General features: G+C 39.4%; 1 protein-coding gene across 9 annotated transcripts in view; it reads right to left on the reverse strand.

Annotated features, from left to right (window-relative positions):
• Positions 1 to 15,348, reverse strand: part of kirrel3b (kirre like nephrin family adhesion molecule 3b) — a 223,471-nt gene that overhangs the window by 73,751 nt on the left and 134,372 nt on the right. For all 9 annotated transcript variants that reach the window (XM_077566460.1, XM_077566462.1, XM_077566461.1 and 6 more), the window contains one exon: positions 1,328 to 1,477. In XM_077566460.1, coding sequence (XP_077422586.1) covers positions 1,328 to 1,477 — 150 coding nt within the window. The remainder of the gene's footprint in view (positions 1 to 1,327; positions 1,478 to 15,348) is intronic.

The following is a 15,348-nucleotide window of genomic DNA, read 5'->3' on the forward strand; positions in this document are numbered from 1 at the left end:
GTGAATGGCAAACATTTTGGGTGGTGGTGGGTTAGACCTAGTGTTGGTAATCGCTGAGGGTGTGGTCACAGTGTGCTCCAATCACGACCAATTAAAGTGGCTCCTCTAAATCCCTTAAATAGTCTCAACATAGCAAAGTGGACACTTGGAGACCTGTGCCACCCAGTGGGAAGATTTAAAAAATACAAAGTAATAATAATAATAATACCCCCTGTTCACAATTTTGACATATGTCTGACATCCACCACACATGTCCTTGGCGCTTGTTATCTGTCTGCCCCAATTAGACCAGCTGTCTACATTGCGTCGACACTCAGACGGTAGAGACTGGCCTGCCAAATTGGCAAACACGCAGCAAGCCTTGCACTTGAACGAAAGTCAGGAAACGCCAGCATTTGTGCCCACCCGCAGATGCACTGTATACAAAAATAGAACCCTTGGACTCAATGTATGCGATCATGGCTATTTACACTACCACCATAACACTTTCTATTTTGTATGTACTAAATCATGGTTGAAGAACTCAAATGTGTTATATCTTTAGCAAACTGTGCTTCATTATAGTTATTTTGGTGGCATTGCTAGTTGTAAGGCCACCATAACTAGTTGGGGTCCTAACTATACCCGCTAGAGTGTCTCACAAAATATGGTCGATAGAATGTCATTAGACGTGTAATAACTGAGTAGCAAGGGCAATTCTAGCACCAGAGGTTTAGGGTTGCTGAAGCAAAATACATTTGACTGTTTTGTACACTTTAATGTAATGTCTATGAAAGAGATCATGCTTTTTGTGAAAGTCTGAAGAAAACTCATTTTGATACAGCAACACCTCTACATACACATTAAAAGGATGCCCCCAAACGGGCTAGAAATAACTAATGCTTACACATGTGAGACAAATTAGCTAAGTTCCATACACCTATTGAGTATACCATGCTGTGAGGAGAGAGCTGACAGATTTAATTAGATCTCGAGGCCAAAGTAATTTAATAAACAATTTGTTAAATGATTTGGATATTCAACGTGTTTATGGATTTTCTTATTCATTATGTCACTGCTGAAATTGTTAGTGATGAGAGTTAATACCTTCTCTCAAGGCTGAATATGCATACATCTTTGATGAACATTGGCGAAGCGGTCACTGTCTGTTGACTAATGAGTTGATAAATGCAAGCAGTTTAATTTGGATTGGAAACATGATGTATTGTGAGTCGAATGTTTTTTATGATTTTCAAGCTTCTCTGTCAACATTAGACAGATTTAGGCCAATCATGTGATATATATATATAGACATTGTTCGGAGAAACATGCAGTATGTGCTCCTTACCTGACAGGTCCCTGCCAACCCCGAGCGCTAGGCCATCTTTGATCCACAGGACAACACCATGGTAACCAGGGATGGAACATGGTAATGTCACAGGTTGGCCAGCCACCACCACCAAGTCCTGTGGTTGCTGGGAAAACATTGACTCTCCACCTGAAAGCACAATCAGGCAGATAATTTAGACTTTTATTTATTTTATTTTTTTTAATGGTTGCAGTCAATGGCTTAAGTGCAACATGAAGGGAAAATGAATGGGAATTGCACCATTTGTCAATTTCTACCAATTCTACACACATCTCTTCTCAAACACATGTTAAAAGAACTCTTGAGGGTGAGCTACAAATGTGTTCTGTTGCTATCTATGATGCAAAGATGAGATACAAGCATCCGAGGCGTCAGCGTGATGTCAAGACTGAAGTGCAGACTCAGAGACAGCTCTTCCACCTCAAATTGGTTCATTTATGAAGGATGTCCTCATACAGCCAAGCTGGGCCTGTGCACACGGCAGATAACACCATCTCGTCTCCCAACAGTGCTCCAGCGGCATACATTAACTCAAGCTAGCACCCATGTGTTCCGACTGTGCAACTGCTATTAGCTGCACTCCTCTGCTGCGTGATCATGCAGAAAGTGGTGAGCAGTGAACTCCATTAGAGGAAGAGCGTTTGTTAATGGGGACCGGTACGGTGAAGAGGGGTAGTGACAATGGCGGGTGGTGGTATTGTGAATTACCTGCCTATCAAAACAATATCTTAACATGCATATGTCACATTGATTTGAATGCAATGCTTTCCTGAAAGTTTGAGTTATTTTCTCATTTTCTCAGCATTAATTATTCCTATACATGCTGCAATCTATTATCCTTCTTTGTTTTATCCAACCCAAACCAATGCTTAAACATAGCCACGTTGTAATAAAGTCAATTTTTTTCAGATAATGATATGAAGCAAAAAGAATGCATGTGAAAAATCTTGTCAATTACTATAATAAGCCAAAAAAGCAAAGACATCACAAAACCAGAATGTGTTCTTACGTCTGTATACGAAGTAGCACATCCAGAGCCCAGACCTGCTCCTCCTCAAGCACCAATGCATTGGAAACAACAATTTATCTTTGCCCAATGAGTCTAATTGGTCTTCTTAGGGTTAACTTGGATAAGGCCAGTGAGACTCTAAAAGAAACCACCATTTACCTAGACGGAAAGTTAATGAGCTAATCTAAATTATGCAGACTTATGCACTATGGGCAATGTTGTTGGGCAAGGAACCATGTTAACTCTGTGGGTAGTCAAGATAAACCCAGCACACAATTTGGCTCAGATCGAGCCACTTCAAAATAATCCTGCAGGAAACTACCATATAGAACAGATCAGTCAGAATGGGATACACATATCACTGTTGGTCAAAGTAAAAGACTAATTTCATTAAATAGAAGAAAAAACGCAGCAAGAAACCACCTGCTGCAGTAAAGTGGAGAACGTGTGGTATATTATATAAGAGCTGAGACATACGTGTATCGTATTATTCGTTTTTCTTGTTGCATATCTTATACACATAGAGTATGAACACATCTAAATGTTGCAATGTTCACAAACTGTGAATCTGCTTGGACAATGAGGGACCAACATGGGTTTACATCTACCATGTAGCATTGGCTCGGTATGCTTGGAACCCCATTTGTACTAGAATTAGTCCTTGGTCCAGGAAAGTGTGTGCATAGCAAGTAGCATCAATGGCAAGCAGAGCTCATGTGAGGAGATTAAGATGTAGAAGTGCAGCCCTGGCCAAAATGTGTCTAAATGAGTATGATAATGAAAGTAAAAGCAAAGCCCAAAGGGAAAAATCTTGCGTGGGCCAACAATTGCTTGGTTGGTTGATCCTCTGACCTTAAAGTCAAACAATAATGGATCAAAAGAAATTGTTAAGACTTCTTAATATTGGCAGAAACCAAAAGGCCTCCAATAACCACACTGAGAAATTAGGACAAGTTTTTCTTTTTTTCTTAACAAGTGCACATTTGAGTCCCATGAAGCCAACTGTTAGAAAGCTAAAAGGACATTGAGGCCTACTTGATTAAACCGTAATCTCAGCAATTGCTGTCATTCCTTGACTAAGAGCCCAGAGTGGCCATTGAGTGTATCAGTGACAGAAAGACTTGTGGTGGAACACAGACTTTTCTTCTACCAATGTTGTCTTCGCTAGAAGAGACCAGTGGACAGATGAAGTGGTCAGCAGAGGGTGCTGGGTTTACATTACTGTGTTACATTCATTCATCGATGCATTGTATAAATCTCAAGTCACATGTATCAGATTTAACCTCAAGCACCCAATCTCGGCCTGTCAAGTGCAATAAGGAACACAAGCTCCACATGTGTATAAAGTATTCTAAAGCCAACAAGCCTGATTCTGAATTCATTACCATATTTCTAAGTTTCATAGCAGAGGATGGGTCAAGGTCCATATTCATAACAAGGCTTTATGAAGCATTCTAATAGGGTGAAATCAATAACTTGTTCACTCACCCTAAATGTGGATCAGCACTTAATAGCACAAGTTCATTGACACTTGGAAAGGCCTACTGTTTGTTTATCCTTGACATTTACGATCCATGCATCCTACAGTGAGAAATTGCCAATATCCTTACATATAGGCAGAACAAAATGCCACAAATGCATCTTTCTAAGACTTCCAAAATGTAATGGGTCATTAGCCACTGTGACTGTAACACGTTTTAACAAACTTCGGAAAAAAATGGTGTCTATGCACCAGTAATTCTGGATAATAACAATCAAGTGGCAACTGACAGTAGACCTCTGCCAAGGCTGAACAGTGCCAATCGACACCCACCTCTGGCAAATGTATGCATGTTAATAAAATATGTGTGCTATCCACATGAAGAAAAAGTAAAACATTTTAAGCACTTTTGTATGAATGTTTTCCGTCTCTTTGGCCATTCTCTCTCCATTAACAAAGATTTGTCCAAAAAACAAAAACAAAGATTTGTCAAAACTGGTTGAGGAATTTTGGTGTGATCTTACTCATTAATAGTAAAATCATCCATCCATTTACCAAAACGCTTATTCCTATTAAAAAAACAAAACAAAAAAAACATGGCTACAAATGGCTTGCGACCAGTGCCCGGTAGTTCAATTCTCGGTTATTTCAGCCATATGCTAAACCCTAACCGTCATTAACATTCAGCTGTTAGCTGACCGACCATTAGCGTTAAATATGCGTTGTTCAAAACATGGTTAGTCACATTGTTAGTTAACATCATCATCAAAGTCAACCATGTGGTTAGCATCACGCCTCATTTTGTTTACTTTTCGTTTGGCAAACAAATGGATAGTCAAACGATCCTGCGCACCCCTAGGAAAAAAAGAAGCAGGGATTTTTCTGCTGAGAAGGAACACATAATTTAGTCTATGGTTGAAGATAACTGGTCAGGGCTAACAGATTAACATTCCATTGAAGTGACCAAGAAACAGAAAAATACAATTTGAGTCGAGATGGTAAATAATCAGTATCACCAATGTCAAAGTCAAGGCCACAATAGTCTCTCTTTTGCGTACTAAACTGGCAACATGAAGGCAGCATTAGCCATAAATGCCATCTTGAGAGTTAACCACACTGTTAAAAAGTTAGTGGCAGTTCTTAGCTGTGTTAATTTTATCGTCAAGTCAACAGACAGTTAAATTTAACCGAGTTTTGAACGACAAGAAACTGTGCTGTTAAAGTTAACGGTCTATCTACTTAACCAGCGGTTAAAAAATAACCGAGTTTTGAACAACCGGACACAGACAGCTGGCATTGGCACCAACACGCCCACGACCATAATGAGGATAAGCAGCTCAGAGAGAGAGAGAGAGAGAGAAATAATCATCGATAGGTGGATAAGGGGCATGATCAAACCTTCCAATTTGCAAATGGCTCTTGATTACAGGTGTTACAATCGGCCGAATTGAACAATCTTCTTGATTTACGTTTGCACAGCAGCACAAAATGGGACTGGGTGCCCATATACCACCCACAGGGATGGGGGATTAGTGACACTATCAGATAAATGTTTTCCTCAGCAATTTGGATTTGCTAAATCATGCATATTCCCTTTTCATATCTTTGATAAGAGTTTATCTGTCATCATCAGACAGCTACCTTTTCCCCAAAAGAAACCCTACAGATTTTGGCAATGATCTGCATGCCCAACCCTATTTAGTTCACAAAAACAGTCAAGGTCATAGCAGTCAGTTGCTCTTTTTGTAATTCATAGAATAACATATGCAGAACAACATTTCAAAAATGGATGCGATGTTACTGCAGATTAAATCTTCAGAGATTAGAAAAGATTCTGCAAACAATCAGACAGCGGGAGATCAACACAGTCATTATATGAAAGATTTAATACCAACGTGTTGATGAAAATCAACAGCAAAGGTTATCATCTGGAGAGAATTATATTTTCTCTAGGTTTGTCTATAATTACAATTACCCAGACAAGCACAAAACAATGTGTCCAACCAGTAGTCAGAAAACAGAAGGCATGCCTTAAAATATGTACTACTTCTTTTAGAGCTTGTCATTTCTCACATTTGCTTTTCAACAATTCAATTTTGTTGTTGCCAAAAATGTTTAACAACATCCTTTTAGGTTTGAATAACAACTAGTGGGCTGTTTTGAAAAGCAGTTTTAGACATTGAATGCTGTGTTGTTTTTCTCTAACATCAACAGAAAGTTGCAATCTTCTGATATGGTTGTAAGAAATGACAAATGTTTTTTTTTGCATCAATGAAATGCAAAATTAAATCTTCTTATCACAGTAATCATCCAAAGGAAGGATGTGCCAATATGTTTGATTTATTCCATGTTGAGAGTTTTTGTTTTGTTTTTTACTTCCAACCTGATCCAACGTGAATGCAATTAAATGTTTACATCAAGACCAAACAACCTTGACATAATGACTGCTCAGTTCTTTCAAATAGGCTCCGGAATTTGCAAAGTACCATCCTGCGTCACAAATATGGCCACATTTGTGATGCAGGCCGGTACTTTGTATCGCCTGTTGTTGTTTCATTTCAGATAATCTGTTTACTGTTGGATAGTTGCTGCATTTCCGCACGCGCCGGGGCTATTTTCTCCTTAGGGCTAACTGCCCCCAAATTCATCGCTCAGTCAATCAACCAAGCTTGGAAATGATGTTTATACTCACACATTCAGGCCACTTTAAAGAAATAATCAGCATGTTGCCTGTGCGCCATGTGGCCACACGGCACTAAAGCTTAGGCCAAGATCATTATCACAAAGTATTATCCCTCTGCTCTCACTATTTACTCACAGCTATTCGGAGGTATGGCTTTTGAATACGTCTAAGGGGGTAACTTGAACACTTGGCTAGATGACATCAGTACAGGAGAACAGGAGGCTACTTGATTGCTTTCAGATATGTATACTAAATTGAGGTACTGTTGAAATACAGGGTACAGCAGGGTATGACGACCAATACGACAATAAATAAATATATACATAAACTTCATAATCTTTCACAGCAGGGGCCTCAGCAGGTTTTCACTGCACAGGAAACAAATACACATACTATCAAAGGGGGATTATCATTTAATATGAATGTAGCTCCTTGCTTAAACTTAACAATTTGCACCCTCCCAAACCTTTCTTCCTTCTCCACTGTGGCACAAAAATCTATTCTTGTTTTTCGGTCTCCAGACTATGATTAGTCATAAATCCTGCAAGCATTAACTTTTTCTGCACATACAATTCTGATCGTGCTGCTCAATTATCAACACTGTGGCCACAATATTCATCCATCCTTTCATGTTTGTGAACGTACACCTTTGCCATTATTTTTCAGAATGTTTTTTGTCCAATCACAATATCTGGGATATAGCTGAGTCGAAAGGCAAATCTCTCGATTTACTGGTCGATCTACGTTCCTACCCTAACCTATGGTCTTGAGCTGTGGGACCGAAAGAACAAGACCCTGAATATAAGCAGCCGAAATGAGTTTCCTCCGCAGGGTGTCCATTCTCTCCCTTAGAGATAGGGTGAGAAGCTCGGTCATTCGGGAGGGACTCAAGCCACTACACTTCCACATTGAGAGGAACCAGTTGAACATGTCAAATCGGTAAAATTACCGAATGAACAATACCGAGCTCTCCGGAAACAGAAAAAAAAAAGAGGAACCAGTTGAGGTGGTTTGGGCATCTGGTTCGGATGCCTCCTGGACGTTTCGCAGGAGAGGTGTTCCTGGATTATCCCACTAGTGGGAAGGCCCCGGGGACGACCCAGGACAGGCGGGAAAGACTATGTCTCTTGGTTGGCCCGGGAACGCCTTAGGATCTTGCCAGAGGAGCTGGTTGAAGTGGTTGGGGAGAGGGGAGTCTGGGCATCCCTCCTAAAGTTGCTGTCCCCGCGACCCAACCTTGGATAAGCGGTAGAAGATGGATGGATGGATGGCTATACAATATCTGGGAGTGTTAAAATGGCCACAGCTTAAAGTCACACTTCTGTCGACATTTTACGATGCCATTAAACTACAGTGAGCTCATCACATAAGTTAACAAACAATTCTATTCGATTGGGTCGGACCTTGTGCTAGTATTAAGAGTTAAAATAGGTTTTTTTTTCTTGATATGAAATACACTCCGTCCATATTACATCTCTGACTAGCGATTGCAATGGAACATACACGTTTTACTGTTGTCCCATTTTGAGTTTGAATAACATTTGCCCCTAAAGTTGCAAACAAATCTTAGGGGGTGAACCATCATCAATTGCACGTGTTCTGTTTTTTAGTTTTTTAGTATTTTTCAGTCTGACCAAAGGGTATTGTATTTTAATTGCTAACATAAGCTAATGTTAGATGCTTAACTATACACCCAGATTGATTGAGAGAGATAGCGCCAAACAAATAATTAAATACATTTTCTTAGTTTTTTTCTGTGCCTTGAATGAGCAGGCTCGACAATTGGTTTTAAAAGAAAAATAAGATGAGAATAGAGAAAAAAGAACAATATAAGTTAACGGTTAACATTCGTCACTCGTATTTTTTGCCACAACTGGCGAGCTGACATGTTTTATTGATTTTATGTTTCACCTTCAGCCGCCTCACTTCTATGCATTCAACATGGATTCGGTTCCCACTCTGTGACAGTGTGAAAGTGAGTGCGAATGAATGCCTGTCTCTATCTGTCATGATTAACTGGAACAGTCCTGGGTGTAGTCTGCTTTTCACCTGAGGTCAGCTGGGATAGGCTCTACTGCTATCCTGGACAGGATAAGGAAAATAAAACAGATGGATTAATGTTTCTTTATGTTAAAACAATAGTGGCTATGTTAAGAGCTAAGAGTTAAGAGCTCCATTAAATTAGCAAATTTAGCAACCATTTCTGATCACATTGGTGCTCAACGTTAGATCTGTTAGAACTGTACAGCCTCTCTAGAGAGCACATATGATCTCAAAAAGTGCACATGAAAAAACAAAACTATGAAACAAGCAGTGTTGATCTGATATTTAGTCTGATGTGTGAAGCAGTCAATAATTCTGCTGATGAAAGTGGCATCCCTAAAACGAAGATATCTTTACAAAAGCATGAGGCATGCAAGTATTGTACACAAAGCCTAATTTGCATTAGGAAATGCTTGAGCCAGACAAAGTACAGAAACTGCCATCAACATGGAAAGTAATAATATATACACAAGACTGGAGGCAAATATCAACCTGCCAAGAGAGGACATGCAGCACTGACAAAGCTTCAACTATTTACCAAAGAACGTGCTTCATGGTTATTATTATTATTTATTTATTTTAATTCAATTCATTTTTATTTGAAGCTGGACTTGAAAACTTTCCAGTCTGCCTTTGGCCAAGCGTTCAGCAGAAACTGTGATATGGAACGAGGCCCAATCTTTCAGTGGAACTAGGTTTTTGTTACACTCATTAATATCAAAATGTGAGCGCCTTAGTGTAGCTGGCATCAACAATGGCTAATAATTATGAATAATTCATGAGGCCCTATCGCTCACATTAGAGGAGACATGTATTGTAGTGACTTTATCTTCCTCATCATTGTGTTCAAATCCTTCCCTTCTGCCCATCCCCTTGTAAAACACACATTGAATGCAGAGTGATAATACAATACGCCTCTCTGGAATATGACGCCTGTCATTAGGAGCAAAATGTGTCAGCGGCAATGCAAATTCATGAAGCTGGGAAGACAAACATGGGTGCCGCTGCAAGACGTATTTATTCCATTTCTCACACTGTGCATTAGTGGTGCATGACAGTTGCCAAGGCACAATCAAGATGAATCACCTCAGATGATGACTTCTATAAATTACAAATGGCAACAGCAGGAGGGCCTCCGAGGCACACACTTTATCATTAGCTACACGGCCAGAGGAAGTGAGATTTCATGGACATCAGAGACTGGAATATCATGGGCCACAAATTGATTATTACATCTCTTCCGGCTGCATTTTTCCAGACTGCTTCATTGGATCCTGGTCCAAAAGGTCATCAAGGCATCTTTTGAAATTAAATCTTCAAATAAGAGCATACAACAAACAAATCGTATCTGCCTTTGCATGAAGTACAACCGTATTTAAGACGAGAGTAGTCGCTTCACTGGGCTTATGTGATCATTGTGTAACCTCACCGAATGCCTCACCGTTGATTGTAATTACTGTTATAAAGCCACATCTCGTCTCCACAGTAACTACAGTTCATAGGGAGCTGCTCATACGTTATATATGGCATAAATGGAAGACACGTAACCCGCCTCTCTTGGTACGTGATGATTAAAAAAAAAAAGTGCAGGGAAATGAAACCACTTCTCAAAACGGGAGTACTTTTTTAGCCGTTCACTTTTGCATAATGGAGAGTGGGGACTTAAAAGGGATGCAAATGAGGGAGGGCCGAAGAGAGGAGGAGGAGGAGTTGGGGAGATTGCTTCTGATTGAATAGGAAAGGTCCCTTCTGTTTTTCAGCTCTATTCTTACATCCTTTCTTTGTCAACTTACACCTCTTCATTGCCTCTTCCACTAGAGCATTTGTGACAGCGTTTGTTTGCCATGCGGGCTAAGAGCAAACACTCAAGTGTTTACTGAGCACCGATGCACCTGATGATTTGCAAGGAAGACTTGTTTGTGAGGATGAAGATCTCGAGGGGCATTTAAAATGAGGCGAATGGGATTGATCATGTTCATTCAGGAATGATCAGCATTTGAAAAGGACTCAGGAGTTTGAAAAATAGAGAGGCATTCAGTCCAACAGGACATGTAGCGCGATACATTTTTCTATAATACCTCAAGGGTACAGACTGAATTTGTGCATTCTTGAGATTCATTGAATAGGAAATAAAGAGTAGTATGGATCAAAGTGCATTGAGAGGCTTGATTGCATCTAGTGCACGGACACTCTAGTCATATCCTTGTTACTACAGAAATAAAAAACCTTGCCCAGAGGATGGTACATTTTTTACCTCACTTGTATTGACTGGAAACTGTGATACAGTGGCTTCATGTGTCCTTCCTATTGGATAATGGTGTGGTTTAGGCATAATGGATGAATAGGTGGGCACCATAGAAAGAGTGAAACAACTTAGAATCAAATGCTTGAAAGTAAAATGTCACCATTACGCGTTTCTTCAGTTTTGCTAATAAACTAGTAGTAATGGACTAGAATTGCTCAACTTGGCATTGCAAATCACGCAGTTGGGATCCTGACTCCCATCACTCAAATCAACATTTTTTTTTTATACAGCACTTTAAAACAACCAATACTGTTTTCTTAAGGTGGAATCCAGGGACAGCATATACAATGAAAACATCATAGGCCCCAGAATTGAACCCTGTGGAACAACATACATTCCGTTACACAGGTGAATGCGTATTGCACATTAGGCGCGTTAAAAAAAATCGATTCGGCAATATATCGCCATATTACAGCGCACAATTCTTGAATCGATTCGATATGCGGCCAAATCAATGTTTAAACATAATTTCTTTTTATGGAAATATTCTACAAAACATCTTCACAAGTTAAGCATGGAAGAATGTTATATTAATGGAACATTAAGCCTAAATATTTTATTTCAATGCTGTTCAAACAGATTGCAACAGATTGTTTGTTAAATACAGTGGCTCACAGTTATAAGCCTGAAGTTTCAGATAAATAAATACATATTCAAACAAATCTTACAGTGTACATGTACAAGTTTAATGATTAGTATTGTCTAAATTTGAGTTTAAAAAAAAATCGCAATAATCAATTTTTAGATTCAAATCGGGATTAATCGAATCAAATTGCGACCTATGAATTGTGATATGGATCGAATCGCCAGGTACTAGACAATTCTCACCCCTAATTGTCCAATCCTTTTTTCTTTTTTTTTTGCCCAACAGTTAGTATGAATTGATTACAAAAATATAGAAATGACACGACGTACCATCACAACAGTCACAAGTCGACTGCTGAGTGCTCCAAATTTGTGTCGTGTGTGTGTCTTGACCTCAACCGAACCCCTGAAATGACCTCACTCATTCCCTGGGGTTCGATTGTACCCAGGTTAAGAATCACTGTGCTACTGCTTTCAATTCTACACTTTGGTTAGAATTGGAACTATCCACTTGGGATGATTAATTGTCTTCTAATTATATGCTAGAAAATATCTCAAAAGAAAAAAAAATCACACTTATATATGAAACACATATCAATAAAATCATACATTAGGTAGTGAGTCAGTGTAGCAGTGCAGCATATGCAGGTAAATAAAAAGGCTTGTGCCCTTCTAGAATGTTAACATCTACCACACAAATGACTGACTATATATAAAAAAAAAGTTCATCGTCGCATAATAAACATCAAATTGAAATGTTCCTCCGAGAAGAAATGTGGCGCCATTAACAGCAAGGATTTTGCAGAGCTTTCTGTGACTCACTGTGAAATCCCCATTCGACACCCTCGCTACAGTGGAGACATCCATTTGCCTCTCATCCTCCTCAACTATTTGCTTCCCTCAGAAACAGCCTTGTCTCATTCTTCATTGTGGGCTGCTGTGACATTGAAAGAGACCCCTAATCAAAACATTTGTCTTTCTTTCAGATGGCGCACAGACCGGTGAATGAGAGCTGACACCAGTGGGAGACATATTTGTCCCAATCAGGGCCTCATCTCCCTGTCCCCGCCGGGCGAGTGTTTCATCTCGACAGGCCACTGATGAATCCACCACTTAGCCTTGATTTGGAGGAGCGGCTCGCCACCGCCAAAGTGCCAGGTTAAATCACAAGTGACAGCGCCCAGCCATGGCCATTACACAAAGTGCCTTTACCATTAATGCATGTAAACGTAGCAAATATGATGTGTGTCTTATCTATTGTCAAGTGAGCTAATCTTACATTTTTGTACAGTCAATGTGGAATTACAATGTTTTTGTGTGCACATCCTAATGCAAGTGCTCGCTATTGCAGGTGTTAATGTTATTTCAGGGGATACACAAACTTGGATTTGACAATGTTCTAATTAAGGATTTAGTAGTATTTGACATCTTTCTCATCAAACTCGATATTCGGCAGTGTGTGCAAGTGCCTAATGTTGTCTGTCCATTTTTTACTATGTATTGATAATATCTATGTTAAAATACAGTGGAAAATCAAGTTACAAACTTAATTGGTTTCGTGAACCTGAACTGTTCATAATTCAAGGTAATATTTCCCATTTGAATGAATGGAAATGCAATGAATCTGTTCCAGACCCCAAAATAAGTTACCGGTAGACTCTCTCCACCCCTTTTTATATTTGATTGTTTGATTTTGACATACCGATCCAGGGCAAGTTGTTTTTATGTCCAAAATAAAATTAATAAAGTGGGCCATTGGGACATCGTATTGTCATTTAAAAGATTAATTAGCTACACATTTCTTTTGGTCATTTTTATAATTTTTTGAATGTCTCATTCATGCTATCACCAGCGAACACTTATATTTACAGAAGGCACTGCTTCTTTGGCGTGGATGCAGCTGCTTCTGGCATCTGTGATTAGATGAATGTATTTTGCGTAGATGGAATTTCCGCCTAGTGACAACACGTGTGGACGGCTGTTTTGGCACGATTGCACCAGCATTAACCGTTCATTATTGAATTAAATAGATGCTAAAATTCTGATCATGCATACTGTAGATAGCATATTCTGACAATAATGATTTCACACTTCTATTAGGCAGTCATCATTTATGATTGGATAAAATCTTTCTGCCAAACTTAAATTGTTAAAGAGATAATTGTAACTTGAGGCTCCACTGTAACTATCGTCAAAAGTGTTAGTCAAAAAGGTGATTAATACCCAATTACCTATATTGCCTAATGGGTGATATCATCATTTTAGGTTTTAATGCTGTTTGCAGCTGCGAAAAAGTGAACTACAATGATAAGTGTATCTAATATTTTGTTTACCTTAACCAGCCACATTAGGGTTAGGGGTTAGGGTTACATTTTGGATTACACTGTATCTTCTTTTAGAAACAATTGTGGCTTGTCATTGTTATTTAGCGAGAAGATGCAGTAAACATTGTTTCAACTTATTATAAAACATAAATGGCTGTGCATAAATTCTTTTTTGGTGTCAAGTTATTGCAGTGCATCAGTACTTGTTCAGACTCTTGAAAAATCTATCTGCTCAAAGCCATTGTGTATTTATTAGGCGTATTACCACCACCTCGCAAATGCTGCTGCACTGAAGGAGTCACGGCTCTCTGAGAGGTAACAGCTCAGGGGAGGGTTACTGAGCCATTGTGTCATTTTCAAAGGATGATGGAGGGATTCAATGTGAGACCTCCAACATTCATATTTTTCTCTAGTGCCTGCCAAATCAACCTTGGTTAAACACCAAGAGTGGGATAAATCTATCAGTGGTTGCATTTATTTAAATGATTCTATGCTCTGGTAAAAAAAAAAAAAAGGAAAATAGAAAAATTGATAGCTATTTAACAATCTCAGTTGTGTCATTGGGGGACTGTTTAACTTAACACCTGTCTGGTTAGTCAGTTATAAACTGTCAGCAGCTTCCCCCATAAAAACAGGTAGATGATGGTGAAGATCATAAATGTTGAATTTGCCTAGCTTTTTAGCGCATTGTTCCTGCTATATATGTTGCATTAGTCAAATGTGTACAATGATGAGGAAGGCTCCCTCAGTACCTGTCAGATGTTGCAATGTTGTTAGAATGAGGCATTATCCAGAGGTGAGAAAGATAGCACAGACGTAATATAAGAGCCACAGGTCAGATCTACTGCTACATTATGGCACACCTCTGCTAAAAGGACACTATCAAAGACAAGAATAAAGAGATCATTTTCAGTCTGTGAGACACCATCATACATGCCAGCAGAGATCTAAGTATACACTCTACTTTTAAGTGCATATGAGGCCATAAGCAGGCAATAACTGCTCTAATTTCATCCGAATCCCCCAAATGCCTTTCTTTGGGATTTGTCCTTAAATGATTTTCAAGAGAGGTCTACGGAATGTCTCTTAAGCGCTGAAAACGAGCAGGAACTATAGTGTGCTTTCAAACGGGTATGTGATTTTTATAATAGGCAAGTGCACCGGATGAAATTGACTGCCTGCACAGTCTGTACATCACATACGAGTCTTCAGTTAAAAGCACAGCAGCATATCCTCTGTTCCTCTCCCAGACTTCCATTTTTACAGCAGTACATCATCAAGCTCCAGATAGCCCAGAACGCACCACATCCCCCCTTCGCCACAAATACCCGACGTCCCCAGCCGCCTTGGACGCGCTTTTACACTCTCTGTCACCTCGTACACAACACCCCTTTCATGGAAATCTCTCAATCAAAGCTTCATTTGCATTCCAAAGTAGCACTTTACAGCCAAGCAGAGGACATAAAATCACATCTGCCTTCAAATAAATAAATGGGGGATTCAAAAATGGCGTAAAAATGATGTAAAAGCGAGAGCTGGCAGAGGACTAAGCTTGACATATTTTATACCAT

This window comes from Vanacampus margaritifer, chromosome 5 (assembly GCF_051991255.1).
Source record: "Vanacampus margaritifer isolate UIUO_Vmar chromosome 5, RoL_Vmar_1.0, whole genome shotgun sequence".
Taxonomy (NCBI): domain Eukaryota; kingdom Metazoa; phylum Chordata; class Actinopteri; order Syngnathiformes; family Syngnathidae; genus Vanacampus; species Vanacampus margaritifer.